Here is a 13,472-nt window from a genome sequence, read left to right as displayed (position 1 = left end):
AGGTGGGTGGGTGATGGGCAGAAATGAAATTCCCTTTCAATTTGGGTGTGGGGAGTGCTGCCAAGAAGCCAACACAACTCTGGCATGGCCTTTGGGCCAGCCCTTCTGTGTCCTATGGACACAGATTGCCGGGAAGGTGGGCAATGGTGACTTTGTGAGACTGAACAAACAAGTGCCAGCATCAGATAGCAGCAAATTTATAGCTTTTGAATGCAATAACATTAACACACCACTGCTGAAATATTTATGTTGGCTTTTTAAATATCCCAGAGGAAATCCATCTAGAAGCATGCAACCATATATAATCTGTTTCCTTAGAAATTTCCATTTAAAAAATGATAAATTACTTTTACACTGAGGGCCCTTCCCTACTCCTGAGTAAATTTCACACTTATATAAATCAGGCATAATTTTCCTAACCTCTCTTCCTCAAAAGCACTTGAAATTTACAGGACTGGAAAATAAAGGCTTCCTTTCATCCTCTGACCAGATATAGAACAGAACTCCCTGGCATCTCCCAGTCGAGTCAATCACCCTTCTTCTCCTGCTCCTTCCTTAGCTCTCCTTTACGTGATAAGAAGATTTATGAGGGGAAAAGAGTCACATCTAGTCTGATAGTGTTTCCTTCATCATCAGCAGCTTCACCAGAATGACGGAGCCTTCCTAGTTAAGGGAAATGGAGAAGGAAATCTCAGGTGGGGTTTATCCGTGCTAAAGGCAAGCCAGAGGTGGCTAATCCCTTTGGTAATGCCAGGTTCCTGCCCTTGAGCACACACAGGGAGATACTTGCCACAGGTGGGGACCCAAGGCTTCTTTCCTGGCTTATAGTTTGGAAGCAATGGGAGTTGGGAGCTCCAAATCATTCATGGGACAAATAGCCTGTCCTGTATTGCAAAAAAAATAAAATAAAATAAAAATCCTATCTAATTTTTAAGACAGGGTGTTTTGCTCTTAAAGCACTTTGCATTTAATTGTGTTAATTACAGAAATTTTCAGTGCTCTCTGCAGAGGTAATTGATATTAACCATAGTAATTCTAATAGCTAACACATATTGGGCATATGGTTTTTCCCATATCTAAACAGTCCATGTTTCCTTAAAAATGCAGATTGCAGGGCCCCACACTGGCTGGGGCATTCATGCTTTCAGTAAACACTTCAGATGATTTTTCATCATCTTTCAACTTTGGGGAAAATGGAGCTAGTTTTCCACTAGATTAAAGCAGTATTCCACTGTTTGCGTTCTCAGGCCCTAAAAGAGTCAACACTATGAATAAGCTTTCACTTAAACATATCCAGGTGGATCCAATGATCTACCTTGATTTAAAGCATGATTAATTGTGATCCAGGGAGATTAAAAAGTATTATTGAGATGTGTGAATTTTATGATTTCCAATTTAGGTATTCTTTTTTCTGAAAATTAACAATTTAATGGGTAAAAAATGAATCTACAGAATTCTTAAAATAAGAATTTGCTCATGTTAGCATCTCTCAAGATTCAAATGCTTCAGAATTCTCAGTGCAGCCATCTCCTGCCCTCCCGGGTGAGCACTCACACTGGTGGAGGCTACTGCTTCCCGAACACTTTCCATAATGAATTCCTTGGTGATCCTGCGAGAGGGCAGCTCATTGAAGAGGGAGTTGATCAGGGCCACTTTAGCTGCATCCCGTCTGGCCTCGGCTCTACTTAAGCAGCACTGGAGAAGGGAAGGAGAAAAGGAGTCATTTGAGAATTTAGCATTTCACCATTTCACTCCCGCATCAATGGGTCTCTGACGTTTCTATTTATGCATTTGCTGTCTGCATCTATTCTTTTCATAGACATTGATAATCTCCCTGAAGGTCACGCAGATTTTCCTTCAGTTCCAGAGTCCATGCAAATGTCTTGGTTGATCTTCAGTTACCTATTGCCTTGTTTTATAGTCTTTGAATGTCTACTATATGTCAGAAGCTTTGCATACTCTGTTAATGAGTAATGATAAATTAATAATGGCTATTATTGTGTGCTAGATAATTTATGTTCATTATTAGGGCCTTCCTCAAATCCCTATTTCAGAGGAAAAGATGTAAGGAAAGGAGAAAAGCAAGGAATCTGGAAATACTTGTAACACAATAATTAAGAACACAAATTCTAGAGTCAGACTGCTTTCAGCTCTGGCATTTACTAACTCTAAGACCTTGAGTAGGTTCATTAGTCTCTCTGCACCTCAATGTCCTCCTCTATAAAATGGGGATATAGTAGGATTGAGGTTAGGATCAATTGGTTAATAGAGATAAAGCACTGGAAATACCTGGCGCATAGCAGCACTTATGAGAACATGCCGGCCAGACATTTTTATCTCCAGGTTAGTACAAGGGTGCTGCTGTCAATATCTACTGCTTTTGCATTTCCAACATTTGTCCCCCACCTTCCTTCTAGTAACAGTTATCTGATTTTCTTGAGGACTAGGCTTTCTCCCTTGCTCTCAATCCATGTGGTTTTGGTCGGACATACTCAATTCAAACCCTTCTTGAAGTTAGGGCCACAGGCAGCCTATGATTAGTGACTCATAAAAAATTCACTCCTCTCAAATATAATATTGTTCTCCATCCCACTAGACTGGCTTTCTGTGGCTCATATGGATCTGCTCGATGCATCCTGATTCTTTTCTGTCCTCCCTGTCTCTGAACAACTAACAACTCCCATTTTTCAAGCTCTGGTTTGGCATGGTTCCTGGGGTTGCAGATAGAGGGACAAGTGTCATGAATACTGGACTGTCCCTGGAGCCCACACCTTTTGGAGAGCCCAGGAGTTGATGGCCTCTTTCCTATAGGCTCCTGTGGACCCAGGGATAAGTGTCTAGGATCCTGGACTCCTGGGGGGAAACAAGTCCGAGGAAGAGAAGTCCAGGCCTAGGTCAGTGGCTGACTAGTGGGGGAGCCTGGCACCCCTGGCTCTGCTTCTCAGAAACCTGGACCACCTGAACTTTGGGAGCTAATCTTCTCACTGGACAAATAGGGAGGCTAGGCTGTCTGATCTCCAAGGCTCCTACTACCCAAAATGCATGATTCTCAGAATCAGTAGTTCTTGGTGACTGATGGGAAAGAAAAGGAAAAATACCAAATATCACACTTCATTTTGCAGTTTCACAGAGCAAAGGTTCTGTACCCCCAGCTGAAGCAAGCCAAATCCCTCTCATTTGCTTTCACAACATCCCTGCCTCCATCCTATCTGCCTTATGTTGACTATTTCTGCACTGTCCCAGGAATGCTCCAGTCTTATGCTCTCGTGTCCTCTAGACACCTGTCTCTCCTCCCCATCTCCACAAACCTAGTTGGAGTGTCCTGAAGCCAGGTTCCAGGTCCTCTGTGATTTTCCCTCAAACCTTCTAGAACAGTAGTACCTATATATTGTAAAGATCCTGTCCTCGACTATGGGTAACTTCTTGCCCCACCCCCTCTCCCAGCCTCCAGGCCTGGGAGGAGCCCTCATATACTCTTGTTTTTAAAGACTGATTCTCTTCTGTCACCCTGGCTGGAGTGCAGTGGTGTAATCTTAGCTCACTGCAACCTCCACCTCCTGGGTCCAAGGGATCCTCCCACCCCACACTCCTGAGTAGCTGGGTCTACAGCCACTGGGCACCATACCTGGCTAATTTTTGTATTTTTTGTAGAGACAGGTTCTCACTATATTGCCCAGGCTGGTCTCAAACTCCTGGGCTCAAGCGATCCACCCGCCTTGGCCTCCCAAAGTACTGGGATTACAGGAATGAGCCACTGGCCCCCTCGTATATTTCTTTTTATATTTTATTTCTTATTTCAATAGTTTTTGGGATACAGGTGCTTTTTGGTTATGTGGATAAGTTCTTTTGTGGTGATTTCTGGGAATTTGGTGCACCTGTCACCTGAACAGTATATTCTGTATGCAATATGCAGTCTTTTGTCCCTCACCCCCATCCCAACCTTCTCCCCCAAGTCCCCAAAGTCCATTATATTATTCTTATGCCATTGCATCCTCATAGCTTAGCTCCCACTTACAAGTGAAAACACAATATTTGGTTTTCCAAATATTGTTACTCCACTTAGAATAATGGCCTCCAGCTCCACCCAAGTTGCTGCAAAAGCCATTATTTTGTTCATGTATATGGCTAAGTAGTATTCCATGGTGTACCCATTTTCTTTATTCACTCATCGGTTGATAGGCACTTAGGTTGGTTTTGTATTTTTGCAATTGCAAATTGGGCTGCTATAAACATGAGCGTGCACGTGTCTTTTTCATATAATGACATTTTTTTCTTTGGGTAAATTCCCAGTAGTGGAATTGCTGGATCAAATGGTAGTTCTACTATTAGTTCTTTAAGGAATCTCCATACTGTTTTTGTATATAACTTGTGCATCCTCCACTAGCTGAGCCAGGCTCAACGCTTGGAGATGCTCGTACATGGTGAGCGTGTTGATGAAATAATTGTAAGACTTTTGAAATGGCGAGAACAAGACGCTGAGGAGAATTAAAACAAACACAAATTTAAAAATAACAAAAACCAACCAAACTAACAACACTTGCCAGGAGACTAACAAAGCAGAACAATTAAGGGCAGGCAGAAGAAGATATTATAACTTATCATAAAGAGTGATTTTCTTTTCTTTTCTTTTTTTGAGACGGAGTTTTGTGATTGTTGTCCAGGCTGGAGTGCAATGGTGTGATCTTGGCTCACCACAACCTCCGCCTCCTGGATTCAAGCGTGTCTCCTGCCTCAGCCTCCCGAGTAGCTGGGGTTACAGGCATGTGCCACCACAACCAACTAATTTTGTATTTTTAGTAGAAATGGGGTTTCTCCACATTGGTCAGGCTGGTCTTGAACTCCCGACCTCAGGTGATCCGCCCGCCTTGGCCTCCCAAAGTGCTGGGATTGCAGGCATGAGCCACTGTGCTCAGCCTAAAGACTGTGGAAAGTAGTTGGTTTTTTTTTTCTTGGTGTTGACACACAACAAGGCTTTGGGGGACGCTTTAGACAGCAAGGCCATTCAAGGTTTAGACCTCTTCCGAGTTTTAGGCAACTTGTATGAAACCAGGATGGGTTTGACAAGATAGATTGGCTTTGTGTTATGGGCTTGGCTGAAAATTTATAGGACATTGAGTTATCAGTCTTTCACTGAAGCTTGAGTGCCATCTCTTTTAGGAAGCTTTCCCTGCTCACTCTCAAGTCTAGACTTGGAGGACCACTGTCCAAGGGAGGCATTGACCACACTGCAGTGTAACTGTTTGCTAATGCTCTGCCTCCACCATCTCCTGGCTGTGAGCTCCTTAAAGACAGAGCCTATGACTTAGTTGTCTCCTGCCTCCTGTGACCTAGTTTGCTGAATAAGTAACAATACAGACAAGGAAACTAAAAAACAAGTCACTGAAGCACTGGACATAATGTTCAAGAAATCCTCATAAAGAAAAGAATGGAAGATACATACTTTTAATTTTTTTAAATGAGCACAATTTCAATAAACCCTCTATGGTATGTGTAACTTAGTAATATAAAAATATATTAATGAATTTCAGATGGGTAATTGGCCATTGCATTCAGACACTTTGAGATGACCATTTTTGCCTGAGAGTAGGGTATGTTTATTATTCTTTGGAAAATCAGTTCCCCATTAAAAAGCAAACAATGTTTTTGCAAGTATTACCTGACATCTGTAGGAACAGCTCATTATAATAGGAATTTAGCTTTACAAAATCTATCATAGGGTTGTTGGGGTTTTAGAATTTAAAGAATTAGATTCAGATCCAGGCACTCTTCAGAAACAACTTCTATCTAAATAATAGCAATTTAAACCATCTTTTATGGAGAGAGAGACCTAGTAAACACTAGTTAGATAAAAGAAGCTATCTATTTTAAATAAGACCAGTTAAGTGCTAGATCAAAAGCACCACATACATTTACAACCAAATGGCACTGCTTGGGAGATCAAAGTGCAGCCCGGCTGAGAGAACAGAAAGAGCCTTTACCCAGAAAGCTTGAAAAAGGACTAGAGACCTAACCAATATCAAGATTTTAAGGCAGACACATGTCTATGCTTATTTTATTATTTCAATGTACAGAATCTTTGCTTAAAATGGGGGAGAAAGTGTTCCAATTAATAAGTACATAAAATAAAATAAATTCTGAGCCATCAAAGGGCTTTTCTTGCTATTGTTCTTGGCATTTCTGAAAGACAAGTACTTCAAAATGTCTATAATGTTAACCAGCCGCTTTCTTCTAAATTCTAGAACTACAAATCCCAGCCAGTAAGGGCTGCACATTTTTCTCTAGGGATCTTTTAATGGGACCTCTCAACCCATAAGAATCTTTACTTGGGGAAGAAATTTAACCAAACGGCAATCTAGTTGGTTGCAATCTAAATCAGAATGTGAATGTTGCTATAAGAACAGGCACTGTTAAAGTTACTATCAAACAGTGGGAAACACTGTAAGAAAATAAAATATGGTAAGTGACAGGACATTTTATGGATGTGTCCAAACCAGTCATCAAAGACATCGGTTGGGGAGCGAGTGAAGTATGATGTTATTTCAAGGTAACTTCCTGCTACAGTTAGGCTTCCCAGGTTATACAGTTTATTCTTGCTATTTTTCAGCCAGGCCCTAATCATAAATATAGATTTGTAAACCATGTCTTTTCTGTTAACCATTCTTACTTGTTAATATAAAAGACAACTTCTGTCCTTTGTACTTTGTGAAAGTGCAGAGCTGGGATATTTAAGTCAAGATTTTACTAAAGTCAGCTGTGAATTTCTCAAGCATGTGGAGCCACATGCTTTCTGAGTGGCCAGGAGACCTCACTCAGACATTGATCTTGATGTTCAGATGCCTTTCATTTGCTGGTAGATTATAAACCACTATAATCATTTCAAAGCCTCCTGACTCTGATCTAAAATTAAACTTTAAAAAAAAAAAAAAAAGAGTGACTGTGGCATTGCTCAGGAAAGCTATTCAAAGACAGTGGTAGCCAGTTGGTAAGATTCCCCAGTGACCCCTACCCCCCGGCATTCACAGCCTTGTGTAGTCCTCCCCTACACTGCACCAGAGTTCGTTTGTGTAACCAATAGAATATGGTAGAAGTGATGGCAAGTCCCTTCCCGTATTAGGTTATAAAAGACATTATGGCTTCCGTCGTGGTCTCACTTGCCATCTCTTTATAAGAGAAGTGGAACCAAGGGGAGAAGTCACTGGCTTGGGGAGCGTCAGCTGCCATGTTATGAGCAGTCCCATGGAAAGGCACATACGGCAGATAACTAAAGCTTTCTGCCGGCAGCCATCTGAGTGAGACTGGAAACTGATCCTCCAGCCCTGATCAAGCCTTCAAATGACTACACCTCTAGCTGACAGCTTACCAAAAGCAACCTCCTTCTAGAAGACCTTGAGCCAAAACCACTCAACTAAGCTGCTTCCAGAGCCCTGATCCTTGGAAACTGTGCGAGACAATAAATGTTTGTAAGGTTACAGGCAACATCTTATGCAGCAATAGATAACTAATACAAAGGCTTTGCTCACCACAGGTAGTTAAGAAGTCTCAATGAAATAATCTACATTGCTGGCACTATGTGCTTGGCACTATGCTGAGCACTTTATGTTTGTTATCGCATTTTGTTATCACAACAATCCTATAAAGTTGGTTTTGTTATTATCCTTATTTTGCAGGTGAGGAAATAGAGGCTTAAGGAGGTTGTACATCTCCAAGGTTATGCACCTTAAGATGTGAACAAAACAAGATTTGCCCTCAGGTCTGTCTGACTTGGGAGTCCAGATTTTTAACCACTTTGCTATTTTGCTCTTCATAGAAATGGCCACCCACTTTGGAATAAAGAGGATATATAATTTGCCTAAGGTCACATAGCACGTCCTAAATCAGTACAGTATTTTAGACAAAGCTTCAACTTTGTGCTTTTATGGGTCATTTTGATATAAGACTACAAGTATATGTCCTCCCATGACAAACTTGAGTTCGTTTACAACAAAAGGCCAAGCAAGATGAAGTACACTGTGGGGATAAATGGTACTCATTGAGGACGGGAATATGCTGAAATTATCTCAATATCCTCCTCCCTCCTATTGTTCTCCTTTGGATGCTTTCCTGGACTATAGGGAGAAGGAAAATGGAGACAGAAAGGCCAACTGTGACTAGACCAGAAATCAGATGTTACCTTGTAGGAAGCATTTCTTTCTAACCCGAAGTACTCTCTTGATTAAGTACGGGGCCAAGAGAGGTTGGAATTCTACCACACAAGGTTGCTTAACATTTCAAGAAGTATTGATAACTCTTCAAGAGTAAAAGTCATTTAAATGAAACTTCCCTGGCCAGGCAAGGTAGCTCATATCTGTAAACCCAGCACTTTGGGAGGCTGAGGCTGGAGGATCACTTGAGCTTAGGAGTTTGAGACCAGCCTGGGCAATGTAGCGAGACCTTGTCTGCACTAAAATTCAATAAATAAATAAATAAAACAAAAAATAAACTTCCCTAGCTCTGATGAATAAAAAATCCCCCCCAAGACTAACTCATTTTGGCCCTGTACTTTATCATAGATTAAGATGACCAACAAGCCACCAGAACCCTACAGGGTACACTATGAAGATTGCTGCCAAGCCTAGGCCAGGAGTTTGGACCAATAGTTCAAAAACTTTAGTGTTCATAGTACAATTACCTGGGAACTTGTTAAACATGTGCATTCCTGGGTCCAAAGCTGACCTACTGAATCAGAATCTCTTCAGCTGTGTCCTCGTGGGGGTCTCGTTGCTGAAACCTCTGCCCCTGCCATGTCTCATTTCTAACAGGCAGGAGCAGAACCAAGTTTTGTGGGGCCTGAGGCTTACACAATTTGGGGGCCCCTGTTTAAGAAAAACAATACGAAATTACAAGTAAAAAAGTTGGCATTGTGACTTACAAGGAGCCTCTGCAGAAGCTTCATTGTCTTCATTATAAAGCCACTTCTGCTAACACCAGAAATGCTAATTTCTCATTAGAGAAACTGCTTCTACCCAAGAGTCAAGGAAAGTAGCATTCAGGTTTTAAAAAGTCCTTTATGACAGTTCTTCTAAAATTAGGTCCTTAGGAAGTACATAAGCACTACTGACTTAACTAACTGAGGTCTCAATTTCATTTCTCTGCTTAGCAGGTTTTATTTCTTCTATGATTATTTTCCAGGGTGTCGCCCTATGTAATGTCGAGATTCAACCAAGATTAATTTGTTGACCAGTAGGCTGGTCAACAGCCTAATAATGACTAGTTAACTAGCATTAGCAGAAGTTCTTATATTAATTGAAATAAAATTTCGGTAGTCATGTATGTGTTATAAACAGAAATGCCTAATAAGAAATTAGTTTTTTTCATTACTTATTTGTGAAATACTTTAAAAACTATTTGTAGGTGTGTTACTAATTATAGAACCATCTTCTGGCCAAGCTGAAGCAATTTAGATGTGAAACAGTAATTTTCCCGGTAGCCCTCATTTGATTAATGATTTTTTTCCATGCTTTGTATTAGAAAACAGGCAGGATACATGTGTTGAGTAGTTGTTTCTACATCCCAAGGTTTTACTGTACTTACATCCCAACTACAGTGCTTTCTTTAGAAATGTACATGGAAGGACATCGATACAAGTAACTTTCTCTCCATCTTAAACAACAGACTTTCTACAATTATTCATACCTGTGTTTTAAAGACATCAGGAGAAAAATTGTCTCCAGATCTAAAATGTATAAAACACATTTTAGGCGCATTTTTATTGATGCCTCCCAATGGTAGCCAAGGAGTTGAAACTCGGTCTGTAAGAAGCAGGATTTTAAAACAAACAAACAAAAACAGTAATGTAATAGCTAATGTGACAGATTGTATCCATTTGCAGATTCAAAGCTGAAGATGCCGTCCTCACTGGGGTCAAGGACAGGTCAGTGTTATTTAGGTGGCATTCATTCAATAGCACATGGTACCCACGGGGTTTTCCAAAGCTCGGACTTTGGAGGTGGCAAAACCAAATGACTCTGTGAGAGAATTCCTGCCCAAATCCTATCGGCTGTTAGGTCTGTCATTCAGGTGGTTGGGAACATTTTGCTTTTGTGACTTGGAGTCCGACTTTTAGCAAGTGACTTGCGGAGTTTTTGCGTACTGCCTGACAGCTCTGGTCAGTGTCACCAACACCTCGGTTTCATCCTGACAGCAAGCCTTCACGAAGAATGCCACAAACCAGACCCTGTTGGTAATGGACCCCCTTTCAGTGCTTTAAAACCTTGACTACCCTGACCAAAGCACGAACATTTGCATGTGTTCCAATTTATCTAATTGTGGATATATTAGCATTTTTTCTCCTTCCAGATGGTGATGAGAAAAAGGGCAACCGTTGGAACTCAGTCACCCAAGTTAATATCGTGTCTATCCATAGGTCAGGGTGGCTGCAAATACGTTGGGAACAATTTAGAGCTCTGTGTGTGCTGGGGATGGGGGTCTTAGCTAGGTGTGGGGGAGGGGACTGCTCTGGGAGTCCAATTTTCAGAGAAAACTCACCAGTTCCTGTCAACTGAAAGAAATGTTTCATGCACATGGTGGGTCAGAATGTTATTTTTATAATATAAACCACCTGGCGTTCTCCTCATTTACCTCTGCCGCAATGCTATTCTACACACATACCTAGACCAAGGTCCCTGGTAACTATTACAAGCCTATGTTGTGCTTTGCTCCTCGAGCTTTTATTCCTTTTCTTTTCTTTTTTCTTTTATTCTTTTTCTTTTTTTCAAGTTAAGGTGTAGACAAGATGAATTGATCAGGGCTCAAGATTTGGGTTTATTTTTATAGTTGCTTTGATGTGAAAGGACTTGGCTCTGATTGCATAAGAGGAATGGGGGGTGGGTTAGGCAGAGATGGAGTCAGGCTTTCTTCCCCACTCAGCAACTCACTGAGCCGGTGAGCATCTTTCTAAAGTTTATGAATTAGGGGCTGGGAGACTCCTGTGGAGATAGTCCAAAGTCCTTATTTACCCTGTGGCCTTTCCTAACCATTTCTTTCACTATATTCTATATTTGGAGGTCAAGAATTTCTATTCACTTTGTTTAATAAAAAAAGAAACAGATTAAAGTTAGGGAAGGAGGCTGGGGAATAAAGGGTCTCATTAAAGCAATATGCACTCCCAATTTCATGGGCAACTCATTAAGGTCTGATAATTAGCTGACATATGACTTTCAAATGGTTATAACTAACCTTCCCGTCTTTGAGTCTCATTAGTTATAAAACAGGATGCTTTCCTGTGGAGATTGCCACCAGGAAATACCTCCTTTAGAAGTTAAGTTACATTGCATAGCATGTCGTCCATCTGAGTCAAGGTATACCACCCTAGAGGCAGAGAAGAGGTCATGGATAATTTCAAATAGAAATACTAGGCATTAAAACAGCATTAGTGCTGGGCAATAGTCTCAAGTTTATAGCAGGAACTAAATCCCTATTTGGGATATGGAATGTCAAGGCCAGGCCTTATTTAACACTCAGCAAAAAGAGCATTACAATTCCATTGAGTCGAGTGTATGAATTAATCAAATTTTCTTAGTCATTCTCTGCTGGGAGAAACTTAATTTTACAAACTTAGTTTATTGTAATTTAAATGTACTTTTAATTCCATGTACTTTGAGAAGACTCAATTAATGCATGAAAGTATAAAATGCGTTTTTATGTCTGATAATGCAGGTGAAGTATGCTTACTGCCTTAAGTAACTAAAATTAAACAAAATACTCCTCACCTTGTTTAAGGCTGTATGCTCCTTGGAAAAATAGTTTTTCTAGATATCAGCATAGGCAGTGGCTTTGGTTTGAAAACCAGAATGGCATAAAAATCAAAACCCTTCAAATGAATTCATTGCCTTTTAGAGACAGAGCTTTGCAAGGAGCTCATCTGCACTATGTTCCACCCCGCACCTCACTACTCTACAGCCCTGTTTTGCAACCCCAAGCATTGGTTACAAGTGGAAAAAAGAAAGGTCAATCAACAGTTTGCCTATGGAAAAACTGAAAGTCTCAACTTCATAGAGTGCTTGGCATTATTCAACTAGCCTAAGTACCAGAACCTAGTGCTTAACACCTGTACTTATTTTCTGTGAAGCCATTTTAACAACAAAATACTTATGTGAAAAAGATATAATGCCCTGATGAGTGTCTCACACTCCAAATAGATCGAGCTATCACATCAATGTCTTTGCCAGGATGCATTTTTTTATTCAATCATAATTCATGCGCATAAATAATCACATGCTCTAGTACTATATTCAAGGAAATTTTTGCTTGTTAGTCAAAATAAGAACGAAATTCATTAATTCAAGTCATTCCAGCAGATGCTATGTGGAAGACCACGTCACTGACTTGAAAGCAAAACTTGAATCACAAACCCTTTAAATCAAAATATAAAATAAGATAAAATACTCAAGTTCCCTTTTGGATTTGGAAGCAAAAACAGCTGCTGCAACAATGAGTGGCTTTCCTTCTGAGTTCATCAAGAGGGGAGCCAGACGTGGCTCTGATGGCCTTTGCATTGCTCTATTGTAAAAAAATGGAAATTACTGCAAGTTTTCATGGTCATGATATGTGGCTAGGGAAGGATTAACTGCCTAGACAAAAGTGGCATGAAGAAAATATGTCTAGAATACATGAAATACTTAATGCTTGTAATATTAGAAAATGATTTCTTTTATAAAAGATCCAACAAGTACTACTGTGTTTTAATACAACTTTCTGAAAAAAAATAATTTTTAATCAGTAGAGTATTTTATTTATTGTTTAGAAATGCAGAAATGAAATTATATTTTCACATCTCTTTTTCTATCCTGTAGTAGTTTATGAAGGCCTAGTCTAAAAGCAGGGCTATGGCTGCTTTCTCTCTCTCTTTCGTTCTCACTTTGTTTCTGTTTTTTGTAGGTTGTGGTGTCAAGGCTAACTAAAAATTCTTTAATTAGCTTTCATGGACACAAGCTTCCCATTTACTTCAGTGAGAGGCTTCTTTGCATAAAAACCAGTGGTTTGTGTCTATCAGAGCCTTTGACTGGACTGCTTTCCTTTGATTAATGAGAAAACTAAAGTTCAGTCTGAATACTACTTTCCTAAAGAATGAATGAGCATAATCTCTTACAGCTTTCATGAAACTGCCTGAAACCAGAGGGATTAGTCCCACAGTCCGGTCCCATACTCCACTTCAAGTATTTTCAATTACTTGGCACCATTGGTGGTGACGTCCATGGCTCAGTAAGAAGGCTACTGCTGGCATAATGGTTTCTCCATGTTTCAGCACATGGTCTTGGCATTAATAATCCATCGTGAAATGATTTGTAATGCACAGGGGTGACATTTGATTATGTGAAAGGCATTGCAGGAATGAGCGTGTAGGCTCTTACAGTCCAAATCCTGGCAAAAACATGATGAAATGTTATATGGTGAAAATAACATTTAAGATGGTTTCTAACTGACAAAGAAAAGTG

The 13,472-nt window shown here is 40.3% G+C and overlaps 1 protein-coding gene and 1 long non-coding RNA gene across 3 annotated transcripts in view; one reads left to right on the top strand and one right to left on the bottom strand.

Annotated features, from left to right (window-relative positions):
- The window catches only part of LOC140711482 (uncharacterized), a 93,578-nt gene that overhangs the window by 4,170 nt on the left and 75,936 nt on the right, over positions 1 to 13,472 (top strand). The gene's annotated exons all lie outside the window — the stretch shown is intronic.
- Positions 1 to 13,472, bottom strand: part of LIX1 (limb and CNS expressed 1) — a 52,421-nt gene that overhangs the window by 13,915 nt on the left and 25,034 nt on the right. The window contains exon 3 of the mRNA XM_007979257.3: positions 1,555 to 1,695. Within this exon, the coding sequence (XP_007977448.3) occupies positions 1,555 to 1,695 (141 nt within the window). The remainder of the gene's footprint in view (positions 1 to 1,554; positions 1,696 to 13,472) is intronic.

This window comes from Chlorocebus sabaeus, chromosome 4 (assembly GCF_047675955.1).
Source record: "Chlorocebus sabaeus isolate Y175 chromosome 4, mChlSab1.0.hap1, whole genome shotgun sequence".
NCBI lineage: Eukaryota > Metazoa > Chordata > Mammalia > Primates > Cercopithecidae > Chlorocebus > Chlorocebus sabaeus.
The sequence above is the reverse complement of the archived record's forward strand: the minus strand, read 5'-3'. Positions and strand labels throughout refer to the sequence as shown.